This window comes from Prionailurus bengalensis, chromosome D3, assembly GCF_016509475.1.
Source record: "Prionailurus bengalensis isolate Pbe53 chromosome D3, Fcat_Pben_1.1_paternal_pri, whole genome shotgun sequence".
NCBI classification, from domain to species: domain Eukaryota; kingdom Metazoa; phylum Chordata; class Mammalia; order Carnivora; family Felidae; genus Prionailurus; species Prionailurus bengalensis.
In genome coordinates, this window is record NC_057356.1 from 62582981 (window position 1) to 62602540 (window position 19560).

The following is a 19560-nucleotide window of genomic DNA, read 5'->3' on the forward strand; positions in this document are numbered from 1 at the left end:
CCTGCCTGCAATGTTGGCCCTTGGCTGATGTTTGAGAACTTGGCTTCTGAAACATTACCTAGCTGGTATAGATGTATAACTGTGCCTAGGCTGTCTGTACATTGTGATTGATGGTGAACACCTGCTTTCTTCCTAGGAGTCTAGAACTTTGGTAGGTGATAGCAGAGAATGCCTGTGTGACTAGCCCTCTATAAAAACTTCTAATCTCAGTCTCAGTGGGCTTTCTTAGGCTGCATTTTCCTTGCTAGAGAAAGAAGCATACCCAAGTATGTTTCTTTTTGGGCAGGGGAAGGAAGGTATAGGAAGCCTGTGTATGGACTTTTCCAGACTCTGACTTTTCTGTTTCCCTTACTGAACCATCTAGCTGTATATTCTTACTGTGTTGCTATAATAAATCTTAGCTGTGATGACAACTGCCTCTGAGTCCTGTGTATTTGTCTACTGATTTTGGGGACCCTTGATAACACTCAATAATGTAATGGATTACAATAATAGGTATTCTGTGTTAAACTGTTCTTGCATTCTTAGAATAAATCCTGTTTCATCATGATACAGTTTTTTTAAATTCCTTGATTCATTTTGCTAATCTTATGCTGAAGTTTTGCATCTATATTTATAAGTAAGAATTGCCTATAATTTTCCTTTCTTTGACTTTATTGCTCTAATTTTACTATCATGGTCATACTGATCTTAGCACGTTTTGTGGATCCAGATTATGAAACCACTTGAGTTTGAAAAAGGGGAATAAAGAGGGAAGAATCACTCTACCTAATATTAAGGCATACATATGTTTGTGATAAATAATGTGTTATTCTTTTTTTGTGTGATTTCTTGATTTATGTTTAATGTTTTTATATTGTTATATTTTGAAATAGTTGTTTTATTTTCAATAACATACTACCTGAATTTCAGACAGATGTATTCCAGTTTGCTATGATTATTGATTTTAGCTTTCATTGGATTGTAATTGTAGATTGGAAACTCATCTCTTACGAGACTTACCTTTCTAAGTTGTTATACCTATTTTACTGTTACTTCATATGTTTTAGCTGTTTGTTGTGGGAGGATTTTCAGTTTTTCTTAGTCTTCACATTATTGAAATTGGAACTCAAACCCAATGTTACTTGCTTATCTGCTGTTACCGTTAGATGAATGTAGAGAACAGAAGAGCTATTTTGGAAAACTGAGATTGGCAAATGTTTGGGGTTTTAGAAATATGATTTATGAAAGGAGTTTGTGGGGCGCCTGGGTGGCTCAGTCGGTTGGGCGTCCGACTTTGGCTCAGGTCATGATCTCGCGGTCTGTGAGTTTGAGCCCCTCGTCGGGCTCTGTGCTGAGCCTGGAGCCTGTTTCAGATTCTGTGTCTCCCTCTCTCTCTGACCTTCCCCCGTTCATGCTCTGTCTCTCTCTGTCTCAAAAATGAATAAATGTTAAAAAATTAAAAAAAAAAAAAAGAAAGGAGTTTGTGATAGGCTGGACATCATTTCTTGTTACAGATTTGGGGACAGATTATCAAATTGATGATTTAAATGTGTAATTGCATAATGGTATTCTCTGGTTAGATTTTAGAGACATGAGAAACATGGAATTATCCATGGAGATGGTTTGAAAAATGAAGGCATTGCCTTTTATTTTATGTTTTTAAAATTAATAGAACTATCAAAACTGATGGAAGATTTAAATAGTAATGAGATACATTATAACTAGGTAGGAAGACTGGCAGTCAAAACCCCTGATTTATAGCTCTCACAGTTCATTGCATAACCAGCTATTTCTGCATTTGTAGATGTTTTTCATTGATAAAAAGTGGTCAGTTGGACTCCATTCTCTCTGTTTTTATAGAAATCATAAAAATGCCCTTATTATTGTGATTGTTATCATCATCATCACCATGAAAAACAAACAATTGAAACTTGACCACATAGTAATGAATACAGTAGAAGTATTGTCATGCTCTCAAAAAAAATGAGAACCCCATTTATGTATTTTGTCTATAATAATGTACTTTAGGGGCACCTGGGTGGCTCAGTCGGTTAAGTATCTGACTTTGGCTCAGGTCATGATCCCAGGGTTCACAGTTCCAGCCCCGCTTCTGGCTCTGTGCTGACAGCTCAGAGCCAGGGGCTTGCTTCAGATTCTGTGGGGGAGGGGCAGGGAAATCTCTGTCTCTGTCTCTTTCAAAAATAAATAAACATTAAAAAAAATTATAATAATGTACTTTAGTGACAAGAAACCAGCAAAGCAAAAAAACTCCGATTTTTAAATGTTTACATTTTGGGGGAAGGAAAACAGTGGTCAGAAGTGTTAATGGAAAAATTTCTTACTTTAAAAATGAAAAAACAGAATCCTACTATAAAATTTCAGTTAGGCAGAAGCATCTCACTTTGGCTTATTTCCTTCCTTAGATCTTTTGTAAATGACAGTAATAAACAACAGAATTATGATGACAGCTGCTGAAATTACTCAAGGCTATGAAACATTCAGTGTCACCACTGACATCATCAAAAATACCTCTTAAGTACAGGTTTTTATATAAATAATACGTGTAACTTTTATAAACATACCTTATATGATTTGATTCTGTGTTGCTGTTCTTTTTTGTCATAAAAGAAAGATTTGGGAATCTCTTCTAAATTTGGTAGATGGTATATATGGTAGAATCTAATGCTATATGGTAGAATCTTCTTTATCAATCACTTTGGTTTGCTTACTGTTGTCTGAGACTGTCAAAGCTTTTAGATTTGTCTTGAAAGCAAGGGTAGCAAGTAGACTAAATTAGTTTTTGTCAGTGTAAGATTGAGCCCTAAAAGAATATTGATTGATGTTCTATAAATCTGTTGTCTGTCTTTACAGGGATGGTTTCTGCCAGAAAAATAGGAAGTATCATGCTTTTAAGAGTAGATTAATCTCTGAGAAATTTAACCAAATGAAACTTTTATGATGCAAAAGCTACTCTTCCTAAATAAGATTTACATGTAAAATTTCAAAGTAAAATTGAAGATTTGTAGCTAAGATATCGTTAATCAGGAAGGTAGAAGAAACTTTTGCTTCCTAAGAAAAAATACTAAGTGTGTGTGCTGAGTCTCTAACACACATACACAGCTGCTTTTGTAATCTCAGTAGTTCACATGAATTCATATATACAACTGTATTTGGTCTTGAATTATAAATTACTATATGGTTTGTATTTGATTTGATACAGGTAGGATGCATCGTCTTATGTTTATGGAAGAATTGTACGTTTTAACAATAGAAATTTATGAGCCATGGTGCATCATGTGAATGCATTAGCTGGCCTATAATGGTCTTCTGTTCAATGAATATTTATTAATTTAGCTCAGTTCCAATCTAGGCTCAGGGAATTGTTAGAGTTGAAAGAGTTATATTTTGGCCTTTATGTTGAGGGAATTTAGAGGAAGAAGATACAAGATAGTTGAATTAAACACCATTTATATAATCATGCAGGAGAAAAATAGTCTTGTGTCTGGTAGTAGCAAGCACTTTTATTGGTCAATATTCTCATAACTGTTTCAAGACAGAAATTTTGATCTTTTCACATAGGTTCTGTGAATCTGAAAGTTTTCTGTGTAGTGACGGAGCAGAGTAGGTTTTTTCATTTGTTTAATATTCCAGTGGCAGGGGAAAAAAACACAGCTTCACCATTTTTTCCCCCTTATATCCCCTAGAGAGCATATGTGTATCTGGCCCAGGCATCATCTATCATATAGCTCCTGTTTTTTGGGGGGTGGGAAATTCATTTATTTCTAAGAGTTCTTGTAAAGTTTCTTGACATGAGTAAGGTTTGATACATAAAACCTATAAATTTCTCTATATAGGGGTTTTTAGTAAACTACATATTGAAAAATGTAGTTTTTAATTTACACAGTTCTTTACTTGGACCTAGTTGAAAGGCTTTTGGAAGAAATAATTTGAGAGAGAACAATTATGTTAATGCCTGGTTTCTATTTTAGGTGATCAAATTAAATTACTCTGCTAGGTCTTTAAAAAATTTTTTTTTAATGTTTATTTATTTTTGGAGAGAGAGAGAGATACAGAGTACAAGCAGGGGAGGGGCAGAGAGAGAGGGAGACACAGAATCTCAAGCAGGCTCCAGGCTCTGAGCTGTCAGCACAGAGTCTGATGCAGGGCTCGAACTCACAAACTGTGATATCATGACCTGAGCTGAAGTCAGACGCTTACCAACTGAGCCACCCAGGCACCCCTGTGATTTTTATTAAATTGGGATCATATTGTCTGTGTGTTTAATTGAGTCCCATTCTTGCACTTAATGTGTGTTTTAAAAATTGTTCCAGGTCATTTAAGAGACTTCTACCACATGATTTTTTTTTTTTTTTTTAAGTTTATTTATTTTGAGAAGGAGAGCCTGAGCAGGGGAGGGGCAGAGAGAGAGGGAGAGAGAGAATACCAAGCAGGCTCCACACTGTCAGCACAGAGTCCAGTATGGGGCTTGAATTCAGCGAACTGTGAGATCATTACCTGTGCTGACAATTAAGAGTCAGAGGTTCAATCGACTTAGCCACCCAGGTGCCCTTCTACAAAAGATTTAAAAAAAAAAATTTTTTTTTTAAGTTATATATTTATTTTGAGAGAGAGAGAGAGAGAGAGAGTGCATGCAGGAGGGGCAGAGAGAGAGAGGGAGAGAGAGAATCCCAAGCAGGCTCCACACTGTCCACGCAAATCCTGATGTGGGGCCTGAATTCAAGAACCACAAGTTCATTATCTGAGTGAAAACAAGAGTCGGATACTTAACCGATTGGACTACTCAGGCACCCCTCTAATGAAGTTTGGGGTGATGGTGGGGTTCGTGGGGTCCAGAGCCAATGACCCAGAAAATTTTTGAAGATGTCTTTGGTGAAAAAAGGTGATTTTATTAAACCATGGGGATAGCACCCATTGGCAGGAAGAGCTACACTGTAAGTGTGGCAGGGGGAGGGCAGGTTTGTGGGGGTGGTGGTGACCATTTTATGGTGTTGGGGGAGAGGGGGTTTCCAAAGAGACTTTGACATGCTAAAGACTTACTGGAGGCCTAACTGTAGTCAAGCTAAGGTTGTTTTCCCCTCTAGCAAAGCATTAACATTGAGACAGTAGGGAGTTCCTGGACTTTAGGCTATGATGGATGGGATTGCCTTTTTCTGGTAAACTGATGGAGACTCTTATGAGTTTAACCATTTGTTTTTTGTCCTTTCCCATTTTTGGATAGCCATGAATGTCCAAGAAATATCATACTGTCCCACCTGGGAGGGAAGGTGCTGTTAGCCTGCACCTTGCCCTCAGCTTGCCCCATGCTCCCTCATCACCTCTACAACATGATTTTTAAAGACTACAGGAATTTGCATGCTGTGGATGGATATGCCATAATGAATTTCAGCAGTCCTCTATGGTTGAATATTCAAAATGTTTGTGAATCTGTGCTGTTGTAAAGCCATTATCCACTTTAAATTTTCTGTTGGCTTGAAAATAAAAAAGGAAGATTTTTCTGAGTCATATTTAGATTGCTAATTTGATTTGCTCATATACTAGATTTCCATGTTATCAGACATAGTCATAAGGTATATGTGGGTGCTTAAAATCAGGATTAAAGTTTGGTGTACATCTTTGAATTATTTTATCAGTTATATTCTGTCTTAGGTGTTCATCTTGTTTTCCAGCTACATACTAAACTCTTTATGCAATCATGTCATCTCTAATGTTGCAGGATTTTTTACCTCAGCACCCAGGTTGTATTGTCTCGCCACTTTGAAGAATGAAGAGATGGACACACAATAAAATTAGCTGCATGCAAAAGTTTATTAAAGTATGAGATCAGAAAGGAGGAATAGTATGAACCTCTCTTTACAGAGAGGGGGCATCTGAAAATGAATGCCTGAGACTATAGGCAAGGGACTTTGTATTTGTTCCAAATACTCGGAGCCCAGGAAGAGACCAGCTACAAGCACTCGGGAATCAGAAAAGACTGTTTATTTCGCACCTGTGCTGGCCAGTGGGGTCACTTCCAAGGGCTGAGCCTCCATTTTGGGTTTTACTAATCTTTTATACATATGTGCTTCCAGGTTGGGTGGGACTAGTATAGTCAAGCTTCTGGTTCCTGGCTGCTCCCTGATGCAAGAGGCAAGCAAGATTGCAGAAGCCAGAAGCATGCAAGGGGAGTATCTGGCCTCAGACATCTTGCTGGCTCTTCTTACTTGCTTTTACCAGTTTTCCTTCTCATGTTTTATAAGGTTTTTGTTGGCCTCTTTCCTTTCCCCTTGTTCCTTCTCAGACTCTATCCTTATTGGCTTGGTAATTCTAAATGCCTAGTCATTCCTTTTTAATTGGGTTTTTGTTGTATGAGGGGTGGTCTGTGGCCATACTGTTCCTTGTGGGTCATTTATGGTCTACTTATTTTTAGTCAGGTCTTTTGTCATAGAGAAGCCTGAGGTGGGGAGGAAGAGGGGGGCAAAGGGGAGGGGTAAGTGGTGTCTGTCACATTCTCAGGAGGAACTTTATGTCTGAGGGATTTTGCTCTAGATCCAAAGCTCCCAGCATTGGTTTTTTTTTGTTTTTTTTTTTTAATTAATTAATTTATATATATATATATTTTTTTTTTTTTCAACATTTATTTATTTTTGGGACAGAGAGAGACAGAGCATGAACGGGGGAGGGGCAGAGAGAGAGGGAGACACAGAATCGGAAACAGGCTCCAGGCTCTGAGCCATCAGCCCAGAGCCTGACGCGGGGCTCGAACTCCCGGACCGCGAGATCGTGACCTGGCTGAAGTCGGACGCTCAACAGACTGCGCCACCCAGGCGCCCCCCCAGCATTGTTTTAAAACGTGCGTTTTCCCCCACCCAGGGACCTCAGGTCCTAACCTTTCCCTCTCTGCCTATTTTATCCTATCTTTGCCTATCATATTAATAAATAAAAGTAATCCCCTTTCATGGCACTTGTGAACTTAAGCCATGTATCTGATATTGTTTGATAAATACATGTTGATTGATGTCTTTTGTAAAGATAAAGTAGGTGTATGAATATGGAAGAAATTGGCCAAGGAATATTTGTAAAGCAGAAATCCTTTCTCCATTTTCCTTGTGAGTGAGTCTCTTCCTCCTCTTCCTCACAGATTCCTGGGCGGACTTGAAATAAACATTGCTTTTTAGTCCTTATTCTTTCCTTTCCCTCTTTAGGTTTTAAGTGTAGTATCTACTATAAGGAAAAATCTAGATATTGATGAACCTCAAGAAAGCAGATTCCCAGTAAGCGTCTTATGTATATATAGATCTTTCTACCCTCCACCTTAAAGATAACTTGATTTATTTAATTAAATGTTCACTGAGGACTACCTTCCTCCTGTTTCTTTAATGCCTGAGCATATCAAGCTTATTTTGATGCTAACAGCCATTTCCTCTGCCCTGGAGGTTTCATTCTTTTTGTTTGGCTGATTCCTTTATGTTTGAAGTGCCTGCTTAAATGTTAAGTGCTTGAGAAGCCTTCTTAAGACTACCTATTATTTTGTGTCACAGCACCGTGTTCAGTACTTTTACATCAGTGTGTCAATTTGTTGATACACATATAGACATTTACCATATGATTGACTCACCCCTTCCTACCCTTAAGTTCTATGAGGGCAGGAACTTACTTCTTTTGTTCAATATTCTGTGCTTCCCTCCAGAGCAGAGGACCTAATGGAAGTTTGTAACTTACAATAGCAATCAAGTACTATATATTTATGTTGAGAGTATATAAATGTTATGCCCAGAATTCATGATCCCCAAAAACCACCAGGGAGCCGAGTCCCATGCAAAAGCAAAAGAGCCTTTATTCGAGCTAGCTCGAGCTCGAGCTCAATCCCCTACCTGCACCAACGCAGTGGTGAGATACCGGGGAGAGAGAGCAAGAGTTTCAAAAGCACAAAGGTTTTATTGGGGTCTAGGGGCAGTTGGTGAGGTAATGGCTGTGGCCTCAGCAGATTGGCTGGGGAAGGGTCGGAGTCCTGTAACGCAGGTCGCTGGGACGTGTTTTGATCTGGAAGTTTGAACGGGTGAGTGGGAGGTTACTCAAGGAGAGGAGGCGTGGTCAAGGTGAAGGACACAGAACAAGATTGAGTCGGCAGGCGTAGGCCCGCCCTTTCAATAAATACTACGGAAAAGTGACCCAATGGCATGAATCATTCTTCTCTTCAGTTTCCTTTTGAGTGTTACCCCTTTCTCTGATACCGTGTTTCCCATCCACTCCCCACAAGTCTGAAGCAGAATTCTGAAGTATACAAACTTTTGTTTTCCATCTATCACCCTTTTACATTAGAAGGCTTTTCAACAGATATATTCATTGAGTAAGTGCTAGGTTCTATCAACCCTCATAGTTTTAGCACTCAGGAAGCTTATAGTCTAATAGAGCAGATAGAAATATATCTAGTAAAACAGATAAGGAGAGATGAACGGTGAGTTGTGATCACAAAGTCGGTATTCCCAGGGATGACTGTCAGATTTGGCATTTGTTTTCCCAACTGTTCTTAGTTCATATGCAGGGCAGCAAATTGGCCTACTTTTAGTTCTTTTCTTACTACTTGTATTGAACACCTACTAATCTGAGACCTTGTTTCTGCCTTCTCATTACATCTGATAATACATGGTTGGTTAGTCCTCCAGGCAGTTTCTTGGGCATGTTGTTACTTGCTTCTTACAGATTTTTTTTTTTTTTTATTTAAATAGACTTTAAAATCCATTGCTGTAATTTTGGAGAAGTTAGAGCTAGTAATTTTGCTATTACTTCTATGACAGTGGGTTTCTCTCTGAATTCTCTGTGTTTTCTAAGTTTCTCTGTAGAAACCTGTGTTCCTTAAAAAGTGAAAATGACACTTTCATTGATTTGTTGACCTATCTCCTTCCTAGGATGGGCACCCTAGTGAGGATTATTTCTTTACAAGCAATTTGAAACAGACTGTACTGGTTTTATCCTGCTTTTTAACAGAATGCAGATTTGCTCCTTTGAAAGATCTAGGTCACTGACATTTCAGACCCAAAATGAAATATAAGTTTAAGTTCATTTTTTTTTAAGTTTATTTATTTTGTGTGTGTGTGTGTGTGTGTGTGTGAGAGAGAGAGAGAGAGAGAGAGAGAGAGAGAGAGAATTCCAAGTAGGCTTTGCGCTGTCAGTGCATAGCCTGATGCAGGGCACATTGCGGGGTCGATGTGGAGCTCAATGTGGAGCTCAGACTTAGGAACCGTGAGATCATGACCTGAGACAAAGTCAAGAGCTGGATGCTTAATGGACTGTGCCACCCAGATGCTCCTGTTAAAGTTCATTTTTGTTTTTTAGTTACTGTGAAAGTTCCCAGACTGGAGACAACCAGCAGCTTTGGACTGGTGAAAATCATCCAAGTTTGTCTCTATTGTTATCAGCACCTATAAGAAATGAAATGACGTAGATTATGGTCTAATTATGATAGTTGCTTATATTGTGCATAGTGCTTTACAATTTTATAAAATTTTATAAAACTTGTAGTAAAATTTTTTTCCTCTAATACTTAATCATTTCATCCATGTTGAGTCTTCAAAGTAAAATGCCTTTATAAAAGTTTGAAGAACAAAAGGGGTGCTGGAGTATAGTGTGTAAGTTGTAGGAGATCATTTTGGAGAGGAAAACAGGACTTAGGAATTGTGATAACTAATTCTAGACTTTGCCTATTGCTTGAAATCTAGGTAAGAGTTGACTGCCTTCTGCAGAGTCTCTCCCACTGCTCTTTTGCAATTGAGCAATCAACTATATGGTATGCGTGGGCTTTCCAATAAGTGCTGTGCTAACTAGTCTCTAAAAAACACCCTCAGTGATGCCTCCTGATACTTCTACCCTTCTGTTCCACATTGGGATCTGCATTAGTGCTGTGACTCATTTTAACTGATACAGTCCTGCTGAAGTGATGCTATGTCTCTTCCAGGCCTAAACCTTAAGACAGTTTGATAAGCTTCTGTTTTTCACTTTTGGGACAGTGAGCTATATGTGAGAAGTCTGGGTATCCTATTGTAGTGACTATATTGAAAGACTACCTGGAGAGGGAAAAGCACTGAGAGTAGATGCAGAAAGAGAGAGGCCCACTCATCCTGGTTTCCCAGTTGAATGCACTTTTTCCCACAAATGTATTAAACATGTGAGTGAAGCAAGCTATCATGAACATTCTAGCTCCAGCCACCAATATGACAGTAGACTGTTGAGACACTGGTAGGCCAATAGAAAAAAAAAAAAATCTAGGTGTCTTACAAGAAGATGGCTTCTTGACTTCTTGAAGTATCAGAAATAAAAAAACTGAATATTGTTTTAAGGCACTCAGTGCCTTAAACTGAGTGCTTTGTTATGTAGTAATAGGTAAATAGTGCAGATGGCTAGTAGACATTTTAAATGGCAACTTTCTAATTCTGCAGAAATTATAAAACTAATTCAAACAGAATTAGTTTTATAGAACATAGAATTTCTTGCAATTTCAGAGTCTGATACAGGAGACAAACTGGTAAGCAGTCATAGTATAAGTGGTATCTCTCTTTTGCAGTCACTTTTGCATTCAATGGAAACAGTGATTTTTCCATGTCAGGGTACATAGTATTCCATAGTGTACATGTATCATAATTTACTTATTAGTTTAAGATGGACATTTACATTTCTTTATGTCTAAATTTTCTGTATTGCAAATAAAGATGCAAAAATGTGAATTTAGGATAATTAAACTTGTCCTCGTGCTTTACCAAGTTTATGGTACTACCATCTTAACCATTGACATTCTTTGTTGTAAGTTTGAGAATGGTCACCTTTACTATTCAAATGGGGGCATTTGGAATATGCCATATAGGAAGTAATATGTATTAGTAGACATGAATTCTGGAACTAATGAAAATGACCCCAGAAAATTTATGATTTGTCTGATGATTTAGTAAGGGAAAGAAGGAGCCCCACCACATTCTCCCACATCTAAACTTAGCCTGCTATTGCTAATTCTTTCCTCAAAGGAAACTAGTGGAGAATCAACCACAATAACATAAATATGAAATTAGTATTTAATAAGTTACAAAAATTAGTTGAACTTAAATGTCTTACTAAGAGTGCATATTAGAGTGGGTAGCAAAACCTGGTGGAAGGAACATGGACTTCAGGATCATATAGACCTGGGCTTTAACTCCTCATTCTGCCGCTCTACTGTAGTAGTTGATAATCATCTGCAAATTGGGGTCAGAACTATTTATTTTATAGTGTGGTTAGGTTATAAAAAGTGCCAAAAATTTGGTGTGTGAATAAATGTTATTTTCCTCTTCCTTCTTGCTATATATGTCTAGGAATATAAACTCTAATTACTGGTTTTTACCGTTACTTTGTTCATAAAAGCAAAGCATGTAATATGACCCTTTATATTTTCATTAATTTTAAAAACCAGTTTGGAACATGCTGCAAAGTGTGTGCGAATATAATTCTTTATAGACTACAGGAAATAATATTAACTGTCGTATTTTGCATCCATTATCTCTGAATTTTGGGGGTAGGGATAGAAGTTAATACTTTCATCTTGTAGATATGGGTTCAAACATTACAGATTGGTAGCTATGCTTGTGGTGAGCATGGCATAATGTATAGAACTGTTGAATCACTATGTTGTACACTTGAAACTAATGTAACATTGTTTATCAAGTATACTTCATGGAAAAAATGAGTTAGAGGGGCGCCTCAGTGGCTCATTGGTTGGCTTAGTCGATTGAGGGTCCAACTCTTGATTTCCACCCAGGGTTTTAGAATCAAGCTCCATGTCAGGCTCTGCGCTGAGCATGGAACCTGCCTAAGATTTTTGCTCACTCTTCCTGTTTCTCTCTCTCCCTACACCTCTCCTCCCCTGCTCATGCATACATGCACTCTCTTTCTCTCAAAAAAAAAAAAAGAAAAGAAAAAGAAAAAAAAGACAGTTGGAAAATGGAGTGCTAGGATTATAACCCAGGTTCTCTGGCTCCTGGTCTAGTACTCTTTAGGTCATATGGCCCAGTGTTCTTTTGGTTCTCTTGTAACTAATTCTTAGTCTCTTTCCATGATGGTATCATATTTGTTTAATCTTCAACTAGAGCCAATGAAATGGTTAGTCCCTGCTTTGTATGAGGAACTGTGCTAAGCACTTATGTTGCCGTATCCATTTTAATTTAGAGATAACCTCAGGTGAAAAGGAATTTGAAAGCTAATCTGATATTTTTATATTACGATAATCCTCAAACTTTTTGTATGAAGTTACTTTTTTTTCACTCCTGAAACAGTATGACCATGTAGTCATGATAAGAATCCCTTAATTGAAGAAGATAAAGAATATTGATGGTGAAAATTTTTAGTTCCTTGAGACATAATAATTGATGGAAGTGTTTGGCTTCCTTGTAGGCATACCACCATAACATACATAATGGGAAAGAAAATGACTGGTAGAGTACCATGTAAGGCTTTGCCACCCAGTTTTGCTTTATGCTATGAATTTGTTCAGAATGAAAGAGGGGTTTTGATACATGAATAATGCTGTGTTTAAATTACACTTTATAAGACAAAATCTTGTTCCATTTTGAGGACCTTGGAAATTGTCTTGAATACTCTGTGTATTTGAAGTGTCAGTGTATTATTTAATTTCTGAAACCAAGGGTAGATTGGTATGTATATAAGACCTTCAGAGGACTCTACCAACTGCAACTGTAGAAATTATTTTTTCTATTAAAAAAATGTTTTAAAAAATGTTAATTTTAATTTTTTAAATGTTCATTTTTGACAGAAAGAGAGAGCTTGAGTGGGGAAGGGGCAGAGAGAAAGAGGGAGACAGAATCCCAAGCAGGTTCCAGGCTCTGAGCTATCAGCACAGAGCTCACTGCAGGGCCTGAACTCATAAACGGCAATATCGTGACCTGAGCCGAAGTCGGATGCTTAACTGACAGAGCCACCCAGGTGCCCCAAATGTTTGTTTATTTTGGAGTTAGAGACAGCAGAGCAAAAGCCTGGGAGGAGCAGAGAGAGAGGGAGACATGGAATCTGCAGCAGGCTCCAGGCTCTGAGCTGTGAGCACAGAGCCTGACGTGGGGCTTGAACCCATGAACAGTGAGATCATGACCCGAATATAGTTGGACGCTTAACCGACTGAGCCACCCAGGTTTCCCTGTAAATTATTTTCTTACTGCTAATTCTTTTTTATTATTAATTCTTTTATCACTTCCTTTCAAAATTAAAACACACATGCATACCTATGCACTGAAATCTTGGAGTATTAAATTATAGGCCTCAGAGAAATACCTTACTGTGTGTAAATGATTTTTTATAGGTTTTTTAGATTGAGAGGAAGGAAATAGACAAGGTAGTTTATTTCTCATTTGAGAAACTATTCTTAAAAAAATTTTTTTTTAAACGTTTATCTATTATTGAGAGACAGACACAGAGCATGAGCAGGGGAGGGGTAGAGAGAGGGGGAGATGCAGAATCTGAAGCAGGCTCCAGTCTCTGAGCTGTCAGCACAGAGCCTGATGTGGGGCTCGAACCCACAAACTGTGAGATCATGACCTGAGCCGAAGTGTGTTGTCTAACCAACTGAGTCACCCAGGCGCCCCGAGAAACTATTCTTATTATAAACCTGTCTCTTTGTAATGAAAATATAAGAAATGTAGAACATGGAGATACTTTTAGGAAAGGCTTCATTATTTTTTAACATGTTTAGATTGGCAAATTATGGACCTTTAAATAAAATGTTTGAAAATTGTTTTTCTCTAAAAATCGTAGATGATTAGTCTCTAGCCAAGTCCCTCTGTTATCCTGATAGTTGTATACGGTTTCTGTTATGTATAGGAACGTGTCAAATGTGAAGGTGACATTACTATCCATTTTTTAAAAGACTTTTTAAATATTTTATTTTTGTAGAGAAATATTAGGTTCATCGTGATATTAATAGGAAGATACAGAGTTCCCATATACCCTCTGCCCCCATATCTGTGTAGCCTCCCCCGTTATCAGCATCCTCCACCAGAGTGGTACATTTGTTTTAATTGATGAATCTGTATTGACACATCATAATCACCCAAAGTTCATAGTTTTCCACAGGGTTCACTTCTGGTGTTGTATATTCAGTGGACTTGGACAAACGTATAATGACCTTTATCCATCATTATAGTATTGTACAGAGTAGCCTCACTGCTCTAGAAGTTCTCTGTTCCACCTATTGATTCCTCTTCCTTTGCAAACCTGAAGCAACCAGTTATCTTTCTATTGTCTCCATAGTTTTACCTTGTTCAGATGTCATATAGTTGGAATCATATAGTATGCATGCTGTGTAGTTTTTTTCAGGTTGGCTTTCTCATTTAGTAATGTGCACTTCAGGTTCCTCCACATCTTTTTATGGCTTGATAGCTCTTTTCTTGTTAGTACTGAGTAATTTTACATTGTCTGAATGTACCACGTTTATTTACTTATCTATGAAGGACGTTTTAGTTCTTCTAAATATTAGCAATTATGAATTAAGCTGCTATAAACATCCGTATGCAGACTTTTGTGTGGACATATTTTCAACTCCTTTGGGTGAATACCAAGGAGTACATTTCCTGGATTTTATGGTAAGAGTATGTATTTTTTTTTTTTATTTTTTTAAGTTTATTTATTTGGAGAGAGAGAGAGAGAGAGAGGGAGCAGGGGTGAGGCAGAGAGAGAGGGAAAGAGAGAATCCCAAACAAGCTTCATGCTATCAGTGCAGCACCCAATGCAGGGCTTGAACTCATAAACCATGAGATCATCACCTGCGCCAAAATCAAGAGCCAAACCCTTAACTGAGCCACCCAAGTGCTCCAGATTATGTTTAATTTGTAAGAAACTGCCGCACTGTCTTCTAAAGTGGCTGTACTATTTTACATTCCCCGTGTAGCAACCAATTTCCAGCAGTGAATGAGACTTCCTGTTCCATTTCTGCATTTTCTTCCTGTTGTATTTCTTCCTGTTCTTTATCTGCATGTGGTGTTGTAGGGTTTTACAGATTTTGGCCATTCTAATAGGTGTTTAGTGGTATCTTGTCTTTTTTTTGTTGTTTTTCTTTCTTTCTTTTTTTTTTTTCAAAGAGAACGAGCACCAACAATCTCAAGCAGGCTCCAAGCCCAGCACAGAGCCTGGTTCGGTGGCTCATTTTCATGACTTTGAGATCATGACGTGAGCTGAAATCAAGAGTCAGACACTCAACGGACTGAGCCACCTAGGTGCCCCAAGTGGTATCTTGTTTTAACTTGCATTTCCTTGATGACATATTGGTCATTTGCCATCTATGTGTTTTCTTTGATGAGTTGTCTGTTAAGGTTCTTTGGCACATTTTTCTTAATTAAGTTGCTTATTTTCTTACTGAATTTTAGGAGTTCTTTGTATATTTTTCATAACAGTCCTTTATCAGGTCTTTGGCAAATATTTTCTCCTAATATGTGGCTTAGTTTCTCATTTTCTTAACAGTGTCTTTCACAGAGCAGAAGTTTTTCTAATTTTAATGAAGTCCAGCTTGTCAGTGATCTCTTTCATGGATTGTGCCTTTGTACTGCATTTAAAAAAAATCACCTCCATACCCAAGTTCATCTAGTTTTCTCCTATATTATCTCCTAGGAATTTTATAATTTTGCATTTTGCATTTAGGTGTATAATCTATTCTAATTTAATTTTTGTGTGTAAGTTCTGTGTCTAGATGCATTTTTTTGCATGTAGATGTCCACTTGTTCCATCACCATTTGTTGAGAAGACTGTCTTTGCTCCATTATGTTGTCCCTGTTCCTTTGCCAAAGATCATATGTCTGTCTTTATGGAGTCTAGTTCTGGGTTTTGTTTACATGATTTATTCATCTATTCTTTTGCCAATACCAAACTGTCTTGATTACCGTAGCTTTATATTAATCTTCAAGTTGGGTAGTGTCAGTCCTTCAATTTTGTTCTTCTTCAGTATTATGTTGGCTATTCTTGGTCTTTTGCCACTCCATATAAACTTTAGAATCAGTTGACATCTACAAAATGTCTTGCTGTAATTTTGACTGGGATTATATTGATTCTATAGATCAAGTTGGGAGATACTGACATCTTTACAGTATTGAACCTTCCTATCCATGAGCAGAATATCTCTCCATTTATTTAGTTCTTGGATTTTGTTCCACAGATTTTTGTAAGTTTCTTCATGTAGATCATGTTTTGTTCGATTTATACCAGTCTCATTTTTGGGGTGCTGATGTAAATTATACTGTGTTTTTGATTTCAAATTTGACTTATTATTGGTATGTAGGAAAGGGATTGACTTTCATATATTAACCTTGAATCATGCAACTTTACTATATAATTGCTTATTAGTTCCTGGAGTTTTTTTGATCTTTCTTTATTTTCTACATAGATAATCATGTCATATGCAGATAAAGGCAGTTTCATTTCTTTCTTTGAAATTCTTATGCCATTTATTTCCTTTTTAATGTCTTATTGCACTTTTTCCCACTATTATGTTGATGATCATTACCATTTTTATTCTCCTTTCTGTGAAATCTATGTTAAAATTTTCTTCATTGTATTTGTTCTGCAGCTCACCAAAGCTCATCGACAAGGACACATGGTGAAAGTAGACTGGCTGGACAGATTGACATTTAGAGAAATAGAAATGATAAATGAGGTGGGTTGTATCCCTCGTTTTTTGCATTTTGTTTTCTTACAAAATATTTTTTCCATATTTCTAACTCAAACTTTGTTTTTTTTTTTAACTATATCTTATTATGAGAGAGCATGTGCATGTGTGCATGAATGGGGGAGGGGCAGAGAGAGAGGAAGATAGAATCCTAAGCATGCCCTATGCTGCCAGCATGGAGATCGACTTGGGGCTTGATCCCAGGAACCATGAGATGGTGACCTCAGCTTAAGTGACTGAGCCATCAGGCAGCCCTCTAAGTCAAACTTTTTGAGAAGCATTGTTTATTGACAGATAACTTACAAATGTGAGAGCATTGAGGATAACCTGTAGTTGTGAGTTCTATGGTAATAATTGGGAAATTTGAGATACCTGTTTTTCTTTAATTTTAATGTTCTCTCAAACCATGAAGTAGGTATAAGTTATCCTTAGTGTACTGAATATTATACAAGTGAAGCCTGTGTTAAACTTGATGCCTCTTTTGGGTGTTCTCTTTCTCCATTTGGCAGCATATATTTATGTTCAATTCAGTATTGGATTCTTTCAACCCAGTGCTACCTGTTTATTTCAGTAATCTTAAGTCATTGTTAGTAATTCTCCCCAGTTAAGATACTGTGTGTATTATGTACTACGTACAGCACTCTGCACCCTTTGTAAAGTTACATGGTTCAAAGTAATTTGTCTTTTAATCTTGTTTACTGGCCCAAAATATGTTTAATTAAAAGATGGCTTCCGTGAAACTCTGAAAGTTAGAACAAAGTTTTCTTTTCTTTTTTATATATTTGCACTGACATACTACATGTTTGGCCTAACATTCTGTGTCTGGGTAATAGAGAGAACAATTATTTTAATCACATTAGGAGAGAGGAATTTCAATTTTTGTGATATGCCTAATTTACTGTGATTACCACAGGGCATAACTGACTTATATTCTGTGAATGTTTTTTTAGCAGGTTGAAAGAGAGAAATTTTTAATTTACAATGAACACTTATAAAAGTTAAATTCTACTATTGTTTATTTAAAAAAAATGAGTGTTTTGTTTAACAATACTTACATTCAGTATGAATAAACTGGGCATCTTTTCTAAATTCATAATACATTTTCATATTGAAACTGAAAGAAAAATTTATTTTTTGAATTTTTATAATAGCTACATTCCTAAAATAGTTAAATCAAAGTGTTTTCATTTTTCTGTTCTTCAACTTAGATACCCTTGAGTGTAGAAGAAGCTGTGTCACAGCTTACTTTGTCCAGCCTTACTCACCTTCCCTTCTTTAAAAGATAGGAGAGCATTGCCGTTACCATAATTAGACTATTATATGCTTCATAAAGCTGAACAATTTAAGTGACTTCTTTAGACCTTTATGATTTTATACATACAGATTTAATACCATTTTTAAAACTGGGTTAAGACTTATCACCCTTTTAGACTTTATTTTCACTTTATTATTGTCCTAGTGTTTGCTTTTTCCTTAAGAGGACACATTTATACATGCAATATTTTTTTATGTTGGAGAAAAGTAACTATTTCCCAGTATATTTAAAGTATATTGATAAAAATGTATAAATGATTGCCAGTTATCTTAAGACCATTTGTGAATTGTGAATAACTTGTAAAGGTTGTATCTGGGAAGCTCAAATAGCTTCTGTTTTTAATTATATACTTTATTTAATTTACATACTTAGACATATGGTTTAAGGATAAACAGTTATTTGCTTAAATTAGAAGTACAAAACATCTTTATTTCTGAAATAAAATAGTTTTCGTGAAAATGTATATAAAATACCTTCCAAGATTTTATATAATATAATCCAACTAGAATAAACCAGAAATGTCATTGACTTTGAGGAGGGAGTTATAGGAGAATAGTAGACACTACTTTATAAAACAATGGTGCTATATAAAATAAAATAACAGTACTGTATAAAACAGTGTGTTTATAATAATGAAATAAAAATTTACTACATTTTAAGTTGTACTTGATAGGTCATGTATTACTGAATTGGAAATAATGATGTATTACTGATCCTTTAAAGGAATGTTGAAGATCATTATTTTTCATAAAAATCTTTTTTTTTTTAGAGTGAAAAACGAAGTTCTAATTTCATGTACTTGATGGTTGAGTTTCGATGTGTCAAGTGTGATGATAAGGAATATGGTATTGTTTATTATGAAAAGGTATTTGTCTTGGAACTGTTTATAGTCTCTGAAGTAGAGGGGAGGGGAAACATTAAAAAAAATTACTGTTGTACCTGCTGAGATGAATTATTTGGTTGCAGGATAGCAGCAGACAGCTGTCAGCCGCAGCTGTTTGTGTATACACAAATCAGATCATATAGCTACAACAAGATTACAAAAACCGATCATTCATGTAATGGAGTTCTGGGTTCCAGAATTCAATAAATATGCAACAGATTAAAAACTTTTTGATTAATTGTTTTGTAAATTGACAAGTAGAACATTAAAGCAATAGCTTTGTTAACAATTGATATTCATTTCAAAAATAAAAAGAATAATTTTTTTAAGTGATAAGGTGTTGAAAATTAAGCGTATACTTCCTATTTGAGTAAGCATATATAATGTATTGGAATTGTATATGTGATCCTTACATAAGTATGCTTATGAAAGCCATTCTAAATATGTATTTTTTATATATAATTAATGCAGAATTAAGAAAACCATGTTATCTGACTGAGTGATAACAAGTACGCACTTATGGATTTGTTCTGGTCTGCTCATTATGCAGAAGAAAGTACGTGTATGTTTGATATGTAGCTAGATGAAAAATATCTGTGCCTTTAATGCTTGTTGAAGGGTCTTAATTTAAGCACTATAGAAATAATTGCATGCATAGTTCAGAACTACGTAAACCAGGTATTATTGTGGAAATACTTA

The 19560-nt window shown here is 36.4% G+C and overlaps 1 protein-coding gene across 1 annotated transcript in view; it reads left to right on the forward strand.

The window, feature by feature from the left end:
- Positions 1-19560, forward strand: part of PIK3C3 (phosphatidylinositol 3-kinase catalytic subunit type 3) — a 146423-nt gene that overhangs the window by 27558 nt on the left and 99305 nt on the right. Inside the window, exons 5-6 of the mRNA XM_043558700.1 lie at positions 16565-16651; positions 18748-18843. Coding sequence (XP_043414635.1) covers positions 16565-16651; positions 18748-18843 — 183 coding nt within the window. The remainder of the gene's footprint in view (positions 1-16564; positions 16652-18747; positions 18844-19560) is intronic.